This window comes from Zootoca vivipara, chromosome 14 (assembly GCF_965207765.1).
Source record: "Zootoca vivipara chromosome 14, rZooViv2.hap1.1, whole genome shotgun sequence".
NCBI classification, from domain to species: domain Eukaryota; kingdom Metazoa; phylum Chordata; class Lepidosauria; order Squamata; family Lacertidae; genus Zootoca; species Zootoca vivipara.
In genome coordinates, this window is record NC_142597.1 from 44,972,553 (window position 1) to 44,988,308 (window position 15,756).

The 15,756-nt window shown below is 50.9% G+C and overlaps 1 protein-coding gene across 1 annotated transcript; it reads right to left on the bottom strand.

Moving 5' to 3' along the window:
- Positions 1-3,783: 3,783 nt before the first annotated feature.
- On the bottom strand, positions 3,784-15,135 carry CRYBA1 (crystallin beta A1). Its single transcript, XM_035139555.3, has 6 exons — positions 13,344-15,135; positions 12,144-12,208; positions 10,048-10,166; positions 6,448-6,589; positions 5,108-5,250; positions 3,784-4,311 (listed from the first exon to the last, which is right to left on the bottom strand). Exons 1-6 carry the CDS (start codon positions 13,372-13,374, stop codon positions 4,164-4,166), a joined length of 648 nt encoding a protein of 215 aa, XP_034995446.1. The 5' UTR covers positions 13,375-15,135; the 3' UTR covers positions 3,784-4,163.
- Between the last annotated feature and the right edge of the window lie 621 nt (positions 15,136-15,756).

Below are 15,756 nucleotides of genomic sequence, written 5' to 3' on the forward strand. Positions count from 1 at the left end.
CTGGGCGCCCCCACATTTATGACGACCGCTCTGGTGTGTGAAGCCCTCTTTGGAAAGTGTAAAATATTTTCTGTTTTCAGTGGGGGTGGGTGGGGGGTGGTGGAGCGGTGGTGGGAGGAAACCCATAGCCAAATGCAATGAACCAGTCTATCCTTGAATGGAGATTGAAACATCCTATTGTTGTCCCTCTTGGTTTCTTTCCTGTTGCCAACCCACATTTTAAAAGTATTATTTTTGCGGGGGGGGGCAGAGGAGTAGCATTGAAAATACTTGTTGCAATTGATTCACCAGTATTGCGTCAGATCACCTTCCCATGCACGGTTGCTTGGATTAAGATAATTTGTTATTTTTCTTGCATCGTGACAAGTAACGTGTGGTTACTCTGCTGGGTGGAGATTGATTGATTGATTGAACTGCATTTTAGTTCCAGGGTCTCTTGAGGTCTCTCTCCTGGACTCCCCCAAATCCCTGAAGCTTCTGGGCTGGCTTCAGAGTCCAGGTTGGTGGAGCCCAAACCCTTTCTGGAGCTGGCAAGGCGCTGGGGAAGATTTCCACAGCCTCTTCGTGGTCAAAGTCTTTAAAAAAAAATGAATAATGGGGAGGAATGTTAGATGTGATCTCCGCACCCTCCAGGTTTCCCTCCAATACACAAATCTGGTGTGTGTGTGTGTGGGTGTGTGTGTGTGTTGCACTCCACTGATCTGTGTTTGGTCTTTGCCTGCCTGCTCATTCTGTCCTTGTAAACCGGCTGTAATTTTTAGTTCTTTCATTGGCACCCCCACTTCATGTCAGTAGTCCTCAAGCTTTGTAGGGGCACCTGATGCCCCTTTGCAGAGTCTCCAGAGTATTTTTATTTGCCACTGGGATTTGTTTGCACACAGATTTACATCCAAGAAGGTGGCTTTCTTAACCAACATGAGTTATCTCTCTCCATCTTTGGGGCAAGAAACATGGCATCCTGTATAATGAGAAAACATGTTTCAGAATCCAGGAGATGTAGGTTTACATCTCTGCTTGCTAGCTGTAGAGTGGTGTGCATCTAAATTAAAGATCTAATATAGTTTCCGAGCCCATCTTCCCTTGCAGGCTCTTAATTCAGTCGGTCAGGTGGCTGCTTTTCGGGGTGGGAACTAGAGAAAAGTTGGAAAATGCACTTTGCATATGAAATGAAACCTAGAGAGACGCTAATTTCTTGCATCCTTGACATCATGATCTGCGTAATTAAACACGAACCCCTCCACAAATGGATTCCCAGTTGCATGGGGGGTGGCGACTGCTTTTGTGCTTGGGTCCTCCTTGCAGGCTTCCCAAGGGCATCTGGTCGGCCACTGTGAGAACAGGATACTGGACCAGCAGGCACTTCCTAATGGATGCATACAGAGTGTCCCTTTGCATGCATTGATTATTATTATTATTTGAATGGCTTTTGCACATTCGGTTGTCGCCAAAGCTCTGTTTGGTGAGTGCCGGAGAGGTTGCGTTCTTAAAACACCACAATTTCTGGAAGATTTTTTCCTTCCCCACCAGCTGATCTTCTGCATATCTCTGGTAGTTCCATGGGACTCTCTAGCAAAGCCTGTCTTAAGGATTGCAAGTTCAGGGTGCCTCTAAGAAGCAGGTGTTTCTGTGTTGTGTGTTGTATTTTTAAAGGGGGTGCTCTCTTGTATCCTGATGAATCAATTTATGGTGGCCTCCCCCTGCTCCCCAGTTTTGTGTGATTTTTAAATCCTGATGCTGGGGTAGCTCCCCAACTTAAGTCACAGCTACTGTGTTACGCCTCTTGTCTGCTGAGGTGCCTGCCCCCCCCAAACCTCCTTCCTGTCCTTCAGGACCCATTTAAATGTACAGCTCCAAATCTTATCTTTTAAGTTTTGTCCTTGACTGCTGTTGGTGAGCTGCCTTAAGTCCCTCTGCCCTTTGTGGAGAGGGAGGGGAAACGCAAACCGTTTTAGAATCTGCAAACGCTCATAGTTCAGTGTCTTAATCTTTTATGTATGTGATGGGGGGAGGGGAGGGGAGGGTGTTTGAATTCTGGGAAGCCTGACAGACACCACCTTGGCCCTCAATATTTTGCACGGATGTCTTGCCCTTTTGACCGCAGACCTATTCTGCAAAGTGCCGATTGGAGAGCAAGTGCTGGGGACTGCCTTTTTGTAGAGTCTGTTTGCATCTTCTGCAGTTTGCATCTTCCCCCCCAGAAACGGGGTCTTTGCAGACTTGGGTCCAGCACTTGCCTGGTTCACTTCAGAGTCAGGGGGTCCTGACTTGCCGCTTCATTTCTTTCCCATTGAACCACAAACCTTATTAATATAAATCTGAGATGTCACAGCACTGGCACGCAATGACTGCTCTCACTCCCACCTTTCCTGTGTGGCCATTTTGCAGTGGAGCAAGACCTGGTGGAGGGTGGGTGGGTGGGGCTTTATTTTTGCTTCTGCCCTAGAGCATGAGACCACTTGACCCGAAAAATACCACCGAGTTGTCCTTTGCAAAGAACTGGGTCAAAAAGCGAGGCGGTCTGGCCTAGACTATGTGTGTGAGATACTCCCTGTTCTTCAAGAGGAAAAAAATCCACCTGCTTAGAGCTCTCTTATTCCATAACATCAAGATTGGAGGGAGGGGCATTTCTGGCCAAAAGGCCAGAGCATTTTGCCGTTTTCCCTCCCCTTCTCTCCAAATGTTTCACGGTGGATAGGAATGGGCTGTGCGCCCAGCTGCAAAAAGGGCACTACTTCTCAGACTGGAGGAACTGGTGGGTTTTGTTGAGGGGGTTTGCAGTGGGGGGTGACAGACCCAGAACCAGCCAAATTTCACCTGTCCATCAATCAGCCTCCATTCAGTTGCTCAGGCTAGGAGAGTTTTGTCACTTACGGAAGCAAAATCTCAGCTTCCCCCTCCCTCCCTCCCTTTTTTTTAAAAAAATGCTATTCCACAACAGTTCTTAAAACTTTCCCACCCACTAAAAAGAATCTATTTTATATTTTAATGAAGAAAACTAAAAATGGAGAGAGATGGTTGTAGAACAAAATAAATTAAAGAGATGCTACATGATGTAAAATGTTCAATAAAATAAAAAAAATCAAGTTTCCATGTGTCTGTTGTTTTTCAGTTCTGATTTTCCAACCAGTCCTGTTCTTGGTGATAATTTCACTAGAGGTAATTATCACCATTCGGGTGGTGATGTTGGAGGTAATAAGGTCGAATTTCTGTTTTCAGGAGAATGGCTGGCTGATGGTGCTGTGGTGATCTTTGCAAACAAATCAGTATCTCATTGGGGGTGGGGGGAAAACATTTTGCCTCCTAGCTCTGCTCTAGAGCTGCTTCTTGCCTCCTCCTCCCTTCCACCCCATAGTCAGTCTCCAGCTGTTGCTGGACTCCCTCCCACCTTCCTCCCACCTGGCTTAAGCAGCTCCTATTAGTGTCTGAGCCCCACATAAGGGTGACTTTGTGTAGCCACCCCCCCCCTGCAGTTGGCAAAATCTATGCCCAAGAGACCTTTGGGTGTATTGTCAGAAATAAGCTGCATATCTGTATAGAATGCCAGAGTGGATGCCGGATTCGGCTTCACAAGACTCCCACCTTCCATGTGTGTGTTTTTAAACTGCACAAGTTTCTAGCCCTCAATACTGTAATTGAGAATATGCGCCGGTGGGTGGGTGGGTGGAGCCTACTGTTGTCCCAAGCCAGAGAGGGAGGTGCTTCTTTTTTAAGGTTTCCAAAACATGATTTGACCACACCTTTCGATCACGTAAAATGTAAATCATACAAAACCACTCCTGTTTTGAGCACAAGCCTGGCTTTATTTTTAAGCATGCAGGGAACATTGGGCTGCCGTCTTTCTGCCTGCCTACAGTGCCCTGTGCATCTTGCGCAAACACGTTGACACCAGAGCATGTGCAGTACAAAGTGCTTCCTGCTTCACACACACATATTTCCTTCTCAGCTGCTTCCTTCCTCTTTGTGGCAGCAAGGAAGATGCTGGAGAGGATTCCCCCAGCCCAAGAGGACCAAGAGGGGGGGGGAGAGAGAGGTTTAAGCACCTGTGTGGGGAACGGGGAGGTGGAGTGAAAAGGGGAGTCCTCCCTTCTGCACCGGCAACTTGCAGCCCTGATGCTCTGTTCTAGGATGTGTGTGTGTGTGTGTGCGCACACTTGCCTTCAGGCCTACTGCTGGATGCGCCGGACTGACTGGATCTGGAAGGTCTGGGCGTGAGAGCCCCACTCCCGCCAGTGCTTGTAGTCTCCCCCGTGGTGGTCGGACTCTAGGATGTACTGGTAGCCGCGGTAGCCGGGGTACTGGTAGCAAACCCACCTGCAGAGGAGGAAGAGTTGCAGAGAGATACAAAAACTGAGTTGCCCAGTTGGGGCCAAGAAGACCTGTCCAGGGAGCACAGCTAACCCTCCACATCCTTCGACTGTAGAGTTGGAAGGGAACCCCCCCCCCCCGATCATCCAGTCTAACCCCTTGAAATGCAGGAATCAGCAACCAGGGGTGTGTGACCCAGTTGCAAATCCCTGGTAGGTGCAGAAAGTGCCGGTTGCCTGATTGTTTCTAGGGTGGTTTGGTTAGGCCAGGGGTTGTCAACCTGGTTCCTACCTCCCACTAGTGGGCATTTCAGGATTCTAGGTGGGCAGGAGGGGGTTCTACGCCACAAGATGAATCCTCATCCATCGAGCGCTGGTGGGTGGTAAGGAAATTTTACCATCAAGAAATATGCATTGGTGGGCGGTAGGTATAAAAAGACAGGAGTGCCTGGCGTGCTCTGGTCCATGGGGCCATGAAGAGTCGGACACGACTAAACAACTAAACAACAGGTATAAAAAGTTTGACTACCCCGGGTTAGGCCATCTTGGCACATCTGGGGCAGAGGCGCCAGCTCTCCCTACGATTAAGGGGGTCATGTTGCACGCGCATGACGTCACACTCGTCTCCTGGCAGTGTGCAGGACAGGGCTGCCTTCCACAATCACGTCTTCAACATTGAGGGGGCCGGGTCCCCTTCAAACAAATAGCGAGGGGGCCAAAGACACCTTGGCCCCCTGGAGTTGGCATGCCCGCATGGCACCCTTCCCTGGCCTTACGCCTCATGCCATCGTTCCCCCACTTACGCGCCACAGTGGATCTTCATGGAGCCCACTTCGCTGTTGTTCCAGCCCATGGCCTGCAGGGAAGGGTAGTCGTCATGGACCTCCCACGGCTGCCCCATGAAGTTCTCCTTTTCATAAAGGGTGATCTTGGACTCCTTGTGGCTCTGTGGGGGTGGAGGAAAAAGCAAAGCAGCCCTCTTTTCAGTGAAAACACCTGTCCAAAATTCAGGATGCCAACTTCGCGTTGCCACCATAAAGGTAGGGATGCTCCCATGACTCCCATGTTCAAATATATAAAAGGATGTCATATAGAGGAGGGAGAAAGGTTGTTTTCTGCTGCTCCAGAGAAGCGGACACGGAGCAATGGAATCAAACTACAAGAAATAAGATTCCACCTAAACATTAGGAAGAACTTCCTGACAGTAAGAGCTGTTCGGCAGTGGAATTTGCTGCCAAGGAGTGTGGTGGAGTCTCCTTCTTTGGAGGTCTTTAAGCGGAGGTTTGACAGCCATCTTTGGTGGTGTTTCCTGCTTGGCAGGGGGTTGGACTGGATGGCCCTTGTGGTCTATGATTCTATGATTCTATGACTTCACAGCCCCTCCAGCATACAGGGCTCAAGGGGCCTGACGTGCGGGACAATAATATCGGGGGTAAGATGCCATCTGTGCGTGACATTATGTGCCAGGCAGGGGCTGCCCGTGGCTTCAGCTGCCCAGGCCCTCTATTGATCTCTCCCAGTTTTGGACCCATTGGGACTGAGCCCTCTTAGCCTGTCTGCCTAAAAGCTGTTGATACAGTACAGTATGCCTCTTCTGCAGCAGTTTTAATTTAACTTGAAAAGCCACAATGTTGCAATTCCTAACCCTGTGGGGGGGGGGGGTCCAAAGAGGGCTGGCCTTAAACAGCAAGAAGAAGTAAAAACGGCTCTAGTTTTACCCTTTTGCATAATTTCAGCAGCTTGCATACCACTTAAATATTTTTTACAATATTAAGCAGTTTATAAATGATTATGATGATGAATTTTATTTGTACCCTGTCCATCTAAACTAAATTAACAAACTTAACTCACACCTCCCCTAACACCCCAATCTCTGGACTGGAGGTGGTATTATTATTATTATTATTATTATTAGGCAATTTTGTTTTTTAAAAAACCTCCCAAGAACCTTATTTATTTATACTAAAGAAGAACTCTGTGAAGCTTGAAAGTTTGCATGCGGCTCAAAAAGGAGTTATGTGAAACCCGAACGCTTGCCTCCTGAACCGGGAAAGCTGGTTCTTTCTCCAGAGAGGTCTCATTTTAACAGGCCTGTGATTGTGGTCCTTGCATAATGCCAGGCGGCAAAGGCGATGGGACTCACTGCGGAGGAGATGGGGCGGAAGGACATCAGCCGCTCCACATGGTAGGCGTTGCTGCCGCTCCAGGCCTCCCAGCGGGGATACTCTCCGCGCTCCAGGACAAACTGCTGCCCACAGAAGTTGGTGTGCTCATAGCCAAACCAGCTGCGGAGAGGAAGTAGGAGACGCTCAGCAAGAAGCCGGGGCCACACCACACACCTTCCCCGGATGAAAAGAGGGGCTTTACTCTCCCCACCATCCATGACCCCCCCCCAATTTTGGTCCCCCCACCCACAGAGCATTTTCTATCAGAAGAAGAGCAAGTGCCACCCCCACGATACCAATGGGGCACAGCGCACAGGCCCTCCACCGTCCTGAGAAAAACCCTTAACCCTGATGTTATTTTATTCTTTGGTAGATTTGCAAAAGGAAAAACACGCAGCCATAAATACATTTTAGAAAGGGGCAAGATTAGGTGTGGACACTTAGAAACACAAAGCATTTTTTTAATCCACAAAACCAAGGCTCCCTTGCACTCCACCCTTCTTCCTGCCCAGGGCGGTCCTGCCCTCTGGTGACCCCTCAGAGCAAGTCACACGGGGCTGGCCTCCTCCTTGCCTGCTCTCCAGCAGCTGCTATGAGCTGCCCAAGTGAGGAGGCAGCCATGGAGAGGCAACAGGATGCTTCCTCACAGCCACCACTGTCACCACTCAGGACAAGCGTTGGCACATCGTACTCCCCGAGCTCAGCACTGGCAGTGCTGGAGGGGGAAAGGAGACATTCTGGGGTCAGACCAGAAGCTGGGATGGCTTTGTATTTCCGAGACTGTCCCTGGAAAATCAGGACACTCAGACGATATGCATCACATGCCCTTGTTTTATCCCACTGGCGAAGAGGCTGGTCTGCCCCACAGCAGGACGGCTGAGCGACGGGCCCTCAAATAAGTGATAATCCGGTTCTCGTTATTCACCCTAAATATACCCTTGTGGGCAGCCCCGGACGGGTCTGATTCTGGGGCTGGGTTCTTGACCTGCCCCAGTCAGCTATGCATGAGCCTCTTGTGTAAAGGGAGGTTTCTCAATACTTTCCTTTGGCCTGGGAATCCCCAACTTGGTCACCTCAGGGGACCTCCCTGGCAACAGCTGGGATAGTTTAACTGTCCTTTTTAAGGTGGCGGCTTTTCACTGCGCTCTCTGTGTGTGTGTGTGTGTGTTTCTGTCACAGGATACCCCTTAGACACCGTTTTTCATTTCATGCACTTCCTGACAACCTGTTGATGAAGCATCCACCCTGCAGGGACATTATTTTCATTATATTTTAAATTGAAATTCCAATCAGCAACAGCACACAAGAGGATGGCAGGGGAGACAAGAGCAAAAGGGAGAGACACCTGGGATTCTCTTGAAGAATGCCGATTTGTTAAGAGTGCACAAAGCATGGACCCTGCGGGCTGGAGAAAAGGGAAGCCCCATGTTTCCAGAAGGACTTTAGGCAGCCTATATTGCAGCAGTACGGACAGGGTGACTTGTGATGGAACAACAGTCCAACAGCCTTTTATCTTTTATTAGCCTGATGGATGTGCTTTCAGAAGCTGTTTGCACCAGGGCCAGCCAAAGACATTTGGTCACTTGAGGCCAGGGGTCCCCAGACTTACCAGCGTTTGGGCCGGTTCCCACCGCGCCGACCGCGCGGCGGGCTGGAGGACGGGGGAGCGCGCGCCTGTGCGGCGGCGCGCTTCCAGGGTGGAAAAAGCGCCGAAAATCCGTTGTGCGCATGCGTATGGGCCTCCCCCGACCCGGAAGTGCACCAGAAATGACCTCTTCCGGGTCGGGAGAGGCCCATATGCATGCGCACAAAGGATTTTTGGCGCTTTTTTCCCGACCTGGAAGAGGGCTGCCGCGCTGCACGCCGTAAGAGCGGGCGGTGGGGGTCGTCGCGGGCCGGATTGGCAGGCCAATTGGGCCGCATCCGGCCCCCGGGCCGTAGTTTGGGGACCCCTCCTTGAGGCAAACCAGAAAATGGTGCCTCCCCCACTCCAGGGAAGAAGAGATGGGTGAAAATATACATTGGGAACAAAGGTAGGGAATCTAATCAACCATAGCTGATGGCAGCTGTGGGAATCAAAGGCTTTGAGGGCAGCCCCCACCATTTTCTCTCCATGGGTGGGGGGAGACAAGCAGCACCTCCTATTCCCCCAGAGGCCACTGTAGAGGTAGCATTTGGGGAGGGGGCTGCCAAGGAGGCGGCTGATCTAGCTTCCAAGAGTATGCAGCAGCCATTGCTGTCACTACAGCAGCAGCAGCAGCAGCAGGCAATGCATTCCTTGCCTCTATGAACCCTGCCGCCTTAGGCATTCACCTCCCCTTGCCTCATGGGTGGGCCGGCCCTGGCTTACACCGTTTAAACTCTTGGACTCTTTCAAGCAAGTTATGCATTCTGGCATAATATCCCATATGATTTTTAAAAATATATATATTAAATGTATAATGAGATTAACAAAATATTCTAACGAGAGAGAGAGAGAGAGAGAGAAAGAAAGAAAGAAAGAAAGAAAGAAAGAAAGAAAGAAAGAAAGAAAGAAAGAAAGAAAGAAAGAAAGAAAGAAAGAAGGGTCAGGTAAGGAGATGAAAGATATAAATAAACACATAAAGGAAACTTGCGCAAAAGAGGCAACACCACAATGCTCCAGGAAATTCCAGGGAATTCAGATGCTATGTTGGCTATTTAATAGATCTTTATTCTGATTTGTTTGCAGGGAAGCCAAAGCAAGTGTCTGTAGCACGCTTTCCAGTGCATTCCCTCATCACTTTCCATATTTCAAAAAAGCGAAGGGGGGGGGAATCCATTTTTATGTGTGTGTGGGGGGGGGAGCCAGTTTCTTGCAGAGGGCCTCATAATCAGCTGTAATTACATGACCCCAATTTGCCAGCAGGTGGCTGGATCCACAACAGCCTGGAAGCACCCTTTTGGGTTGTTTAAGATGCCTTGGAAACTTAAATCAAAAGCTGGCATATAAATGGGATGAGGATGGGGGTGTCCAATGAACTTCACCCTTGCCGTATGTGGCTCAGGGAACCACCTTTGTCAAATCAAACCAAGAATACGTTTCCTGCAGGCTGTTGGCTCCGGAGGAGGAGGGCCTTTAGGGGTTCAGGTGGGCTGTGTGGTTTTGGAACATCTGACTGAGAACAGGAGGACACTTGCTATGGGGCCTGCATGACCCACAGTGGTGGGAGGAGGCTACCTCCATGACAGGGCCATAGCTGCCAAGTTATCCCTTATTTTAAGGGATTTTCCCTTATGCTGAATAGGCTTCCTCGCAAGAAAAGGGAAAACTTGGCAGCTATGGACAGGGCTGGGGAGACCCCCCCCCCCCCCGTGGGGCTGGATCCTGGAACCCATGATGGCTCAGCCTCCACAATCGGAGGCAGCAGTGCTTCTGGAAACCGCAGGAGGGGAGAGGGCTGTGCTTGAGGGCTTCCCAATTGGAGCTCTGGCTGGCCCCTGTGAGAACAGGGTGCTGGACTCTGATGAGCCATTGGCCTGATCCGGCAGGCTCTTTCTTCTTATGTTCTTAACCCTGACTTCTTGCTTTCGGAAGCCCCACTACCCCCTGTACTCACGCGCCACTTTCCACCTTGAGTGAGCGCACGTTGTCGAAGCTGCACTCCACGATGTTGGGGCAGGAGGTGGCGAACTCCATCCGTTTGCCCTGGAAGTTCTCCTGATCGTAGGCAGTGATCTGCAAGAGAGCGACAGCGTCAGGTGGGGCAGGGCGAGGGCTCCCGCTTTCCACGCCCCTCCCTGCCCCTCCTTCAGTGTTTTTGCCTGGCTAGAAATTACTCTTGCTTGATGGGATGGAAGAGGGTTATTGTCTTGTTCCTGTTCTTGTTTTTCTTATGTATTTTGTGTTCTCATTTTGTGTTTTTATGTTGTCAGTTTTAATGAACTTTATAAATAAAAATTAAAATAGAAAACAGAGGGATGGGTGTGTTAACGTGTGTAGGAGCTAGCTTACTGTACTAATTTACACCCATTGCTCTGCCTGTCCACCACGGGCATAGAATCATAGAACTGTGGAGCTGGAAGGGACCCTGAGGGTCATCTAGTCCAACCCCCTCCAATGTAGGATTCTGGTGCCCCCCAGTAGGCGGGCTGGCTCTAGACCAGTGGTTCCCAACAGGTGGTCCGGGGACCCCCAGGGGTCCGTGAGCTATGCCAGAGGGGTCCTCAAGATGCTATTAGATGCCAAGCCTCTGGCCCGCCGGAACCGGAGGAACTGCCGCCGCCGGTGCGCGGGCGCCAAGCGAGCCCGGTGGATCAACCGGGGAGCCGCTGAAGGCCCCCCGGCGACCCCACCAGACCGAGGCTGAGTGCGCCCGGCCAGAGACTCGGTGGAACCCCTGGGCCTAGAGGCCCGAAACCGCCTTCCAGGCCGCAGACCCCGCGGCGACCGCGTGGGCGTAGGAAACATCCGGCGGAGCAAGCGAGGAGCCGCTGAGGCCCCCCGCAGGCCCGCCGGGCCGAAGCCGAGTGGAGCTCCGTGGCCCGAGACCTCCCACCGCGCAACGATCCTGGGGGGGCTGCCTTGCGACTGCAGTCGCCATCACCCCTAGCTGCCCAAGAGGGGGAAGGAGCCCCCCCCAAGCGAAGGCCCCCGATCCCGCAGCTCCTGCACGCCACACGGGGAGCCTCGTGGGGACCCGAAGAACAAAGGCCGCACCGAACCTGCTGGCGCTGCTACCGCCGCAAATACAGCCACCCCCAGAGGAGGAGAAAAGAAGAGGGGACGACAGGGAAGAGAGGACCCCACCACCACCCTCAACCCAGGTGAAAGGGTAGAAACCTCCCCCCTCCAGAGGGAAACCCCCCGACCCCCAGACGGCCATCACACCGCCGCCACCACACCAACCCCCCCCCCCAAGAAGGATAAAGAAAAGAGGAAAACAACTGAAAAATAAATAAAACCACTTTTTAATTTTAGGATTAGGAATTAATGGGGGTCCTTGTCACAATAGCGGCTCGATAAGGGGTCCTCAAGAAAATTTTGTTGGAAACCCCTGCTCTAGACATTTGGCCGCCTGAGGCAAAGGACAAGGTGTCACCCTCCCCCAAGGCGTCTACAGAATCCCATTGAACTGGCAGCTGAATCTTACTCCAACACTGGGGAAAGGAAAGCATTTCCCACTGTACCTGAGGGCAGCAGGCTAGTGAAGGGGTACAAGGCAGGAATCATGGCACTCTCACAGCTCCGTCTCCTCCCCGCCCCTCAGCATCTTCCTTCTGAGGCAGCTGCCTCACTCTGCCTCATCATAGGGCCGGCCCTCCCCAGTAGGGGTTGTGCCCCTTGGCTTGAAAAAGGTTTCTGCCCCTAATCTAATCCGCAGATCAGGTCCCAGCATGCCAGCCCCACTCGCCCAGTGTCAGGATGCCATTTTAATCACCTACAACGCCCCTGAAGTAGCGTCATCCCAGGGTACTGTAAAATGGTGGCTTGGTTCCCAGCCACTTAGACTGCTGCCTGTCACTGGAACCATTGGGACCAGATATGCCCACGAGAAGCAGGAGGCCAGGAGGGCACCAGGCTTAAAGCCAATCCTCAGCATGAAAGCACAATCCACAGAACTGTAGACCTGGAAGGGCCACCTAGTCCAACCCCCTGAAATAAATCTGCTAGTCTTTGTATTGCCACAGGAGTGTTTTAACCACCGGGACGTACCTTCCACGTGCCCACCTGGGCCGGTTGCGGGTTTATCTGTGCCATCTTGGCTGCGTGGCTGAGTTCTAAGGGAAAGGAAAAAAACAGCGGGAAACATCAAACTTGTCTCAAAATCTGCATAGGTGCCCATTTTGACAGCAAGGTCCCTTCAGATTCATCCTTGCTGCAGACACAAGTGCTTCCAGGAGAGCGCAGTGTCTGGCAGATGCAGGGCCCTAAACCCACAATGTAGGTTTCTAAACCCCAAAAGCAGATTTAAGAGGCTCCCACCTCACCTGCAATGAGCAGAGGTGCAAGTTTGTCCGGTTTATGACTGGATGGCTTTTCCTGTCTCTCCCCCCAGTTTGGGTTCCAAAATGATACAGTGGTGCAGACAGGTGTGGACTCATCTGTCAATTTTGGATTCTAATTTCTGCATCAGCATTTTATTTATTTTTAAGTTCTTGTGAAATCCATCAGAGTTTTAGTGCCAATTTTTCCAAATATACACCTTCTTGCCTGCAGTTTTGCCTGATAGGCACATTTTTTTGCAAGTGATTTCCCCTGTCATTTTAATACGTTGATTTCATTAATATATGCATTCTTAAATGCATATTTTCCCCATAGACATTATTCAGTTGGAGAACAGCATCACAAAATTCAGAGATGTGCACATCTCAAATAATTGCTACGTTTTGATTTGCGTATTTTTTCGCAAAGTTAAGAAGTAGGTCAGTTGACCTGTAAAAATGCCCAAAGTAGGGCACTGGAGGTGCAAATTATTATTATTAGCCACCTCTATCCTCAGTTGGGAGCCAGCATGGTGTAGTGATTAGTGTCAGACTCGGAGCTGGGAGAACAGGATTCGAATCCTCACTCAGCCACAAAGCTCCCTGGGTGCAACTTTGGGCCAGTCCACTGCCTCTCTCCACCTAATCTACCTCACAGGGTTGTGAGGATAAAATAGGGTGGGGGAGAACCACATACACCACCGTGAGCTCTTAGGAGGAGAGGTGGGATAGCAATGCAATGCAATGCAATGCAAATAGGTTGTCCAAGACCTGCCGTTTTCCTCCAGTTTGATTATGGGGGGTTTAATTTAAGAGACAGCCTGTTGGGAGGGTTTCTTTCACGACAGGAGTCTCGGTCTTGATAAATAAAGTCGACGGGGGGGGGGGGAGAGAATTTGGGGGAGGGTTTTTTTTCTCTGGAGTGACTCACCTCGCTCGCTGAATGGTGACAGTTCCTCCATGGGCCGCCCTGCTGCCTGGACCGTCCCTGTTTGTTTATATAGGGCCAGCGTCCCGATATGCACCGGGCAAGTTTTGAGCTGTGGTCAGCACGATGCATTCTCTGCCACTGAGCCTCCCTTGATCCCCAGAGATTTCAACGGCTCGCTTCCACCGCCTAAGTTGCATTCTTGGCTGAGGGTGCATCCAATCGCCCAGCACCCACCCAGGGCGGGGGCCGCCTGCAGGAATGGCTGGCTAGTGTCTGGGGGAAATGAGAAGGGGCACTTCTTAGCACAGCACCCATCTATGGAACTCCCTCCCACAGGAGGGAGTGGTGGCCAACCTAGATGGCTTTAAAAGAAGATTGGACAATGTCATGGAGCAGACGGCTATTGATGGCTACTAGCCACGAAAGTCCACGGTTGGAGGCAGCAATGCTTCTGAATACCAGCTGCTGGAAACTCCAGGAGGGGAGAGGGCTCTTGTGCTCGGATCCTGTTTGCAGGCTTACCATTAGAGCACCTGGTTGGCCTCTCTGAGAAAAGGATACTGGACTAGATGGGCAGTTGTTCTGATCCAGAAGGTTTGTAGAGTGGGAATCTCAGGGAGCAGGATCCTGTACCTAATGCCACATTCTGTGTTTTCTGAATTATGCCAGTTGTACCCAGACTCCTCTAGGGCGGCTGTTCTGCTCTCTCATGTCCCCCTTCAACGGAACTTGGCCACTAACAAGGGGGCACTAGCTAAAGGAGACAGCTAGGGGTCTTATACAGCAAGCCCACAAATTACATGGGGGTTACGTTTCGGGGATCGTGTCAAAAGCCAAAATCACTTATAGTCAAAACCCATTGGCTTCAATGGTGGGCGGGACTGCCAAAGTCATTTCTCCTGGAACCCCACCCCGTTTTAAAAACCTTAACTTTTTTGCTATACATGTAAAGCATGAATGCACACAAGTTACATGTACATAAGTTGAGGGCTTATTGTACCCACATCCCAGGGCGAGAGCTGCAATAGCATTGGGCTAGGATCTGAAAAAGGAGCAAATAGTTTTGAGTTTTTTAGTATGTTGGCATGAAGCAAGATATGCTGTTGCTTTTGAGCAGCAACGGGGAACCTGCAGATCAGGAGAGAAATGTGGCCCTGCAGGCCTTTCTGTCAGGTCCTTGGGACTCTTCACAGGCCACCCCCCCCTCTCCAGGCCACTCCCTTCATCAGCCCTCATTCGCACCCTCCTTGAGTGCTTCTGCCTTGCCGGAAATGAGTCAATGAGCTCTGGTAATGCCTCCTGCTTGTTTGGATAGAGGGCAGAGAGGGGTGCTTGAGTACAGGTGCAGAAACTAGCCTACTGTATAAAGGTAAAATTTGCATTCATTGCTCTGGCCCCGCCCAACAATGGTATGTGGCCCCTTGGAAGGGAAATGTGGCCTTTGGGCTGAAAAAGTTCCCCCACCCCTGCTGCTTTTGAAGGAGTGATGGTTCTTTAGGACAACCATGGCTTTTCGCTTTTCTTGCATCCCCCCCAGATATTGTGAAAGACACACAAGATTCTGTGTTTCTCTCTCTCAGGCTAGGGCTGTGGAACTCCCTTCTGCCCAGGAACCTTGAAACAGTTAAGTCTGGCCAATCTCCCAAGCTGCTGGGGAGAGGGGTCACTTATTTTCTAGGGGCAGCATGCTGGCTTCTCTCAGGCAGGTGGGCCTAGCGCCCGGCCCGTGGCTTCCGCTCAGAGGGATTGCCAGTGGCGGCCCATAAGCTGCCACCTCAGCACTCTGCCTGGCATCTGAGCGAGCGCTTTTGTTTTTTGGCAAATGAGCCATATAGAATTGAACAAAAGGCGCCCTGCCTCTCCCCACCTCCTTGGCCAGGACCCAGCGGGAGGCTTAACGGAGGGACTCCAGAGCTGCAGTTTGAGATGAGCCTGTCTAAGGGAGGGTGAAGGGGATGAAGCATCGTTGACAGCGTTGGCAGCCATTGTGGAAGCATCAGGTGTTCCTCCTGATAACCAGCTCTGAATTTCATTGCCAACCCTCCACTCAAAATGGTTTACAAAAGAAAGAGCAAAATAAAATTTTCACTTGAGAAAAACAGCAATAATTCAATACACACAGTTAAAATAACAAAAGACTAAAAACCCAATTAACTCACATCAATGGCCGCCTGCTTAAACCACCACATCCCAGGGTTTGATTCCCCCCATGGTGCCCACTGCTGGTTTGTGGCCCCTGTCAAGGGAATGTGGCCTTGGCAGAAGAAAAAGGGTTGTCTACTCCTGGACTAGACTACAGCACCTAAGAGACAATGTACACTATGAACACCCTCGGGCACCTGCTCAGAGCAGTGCAATAAAGGAATACCCAAAGAGCAAAACCAGCCAAGAGTCTTGTGGTACCCTAAAGACT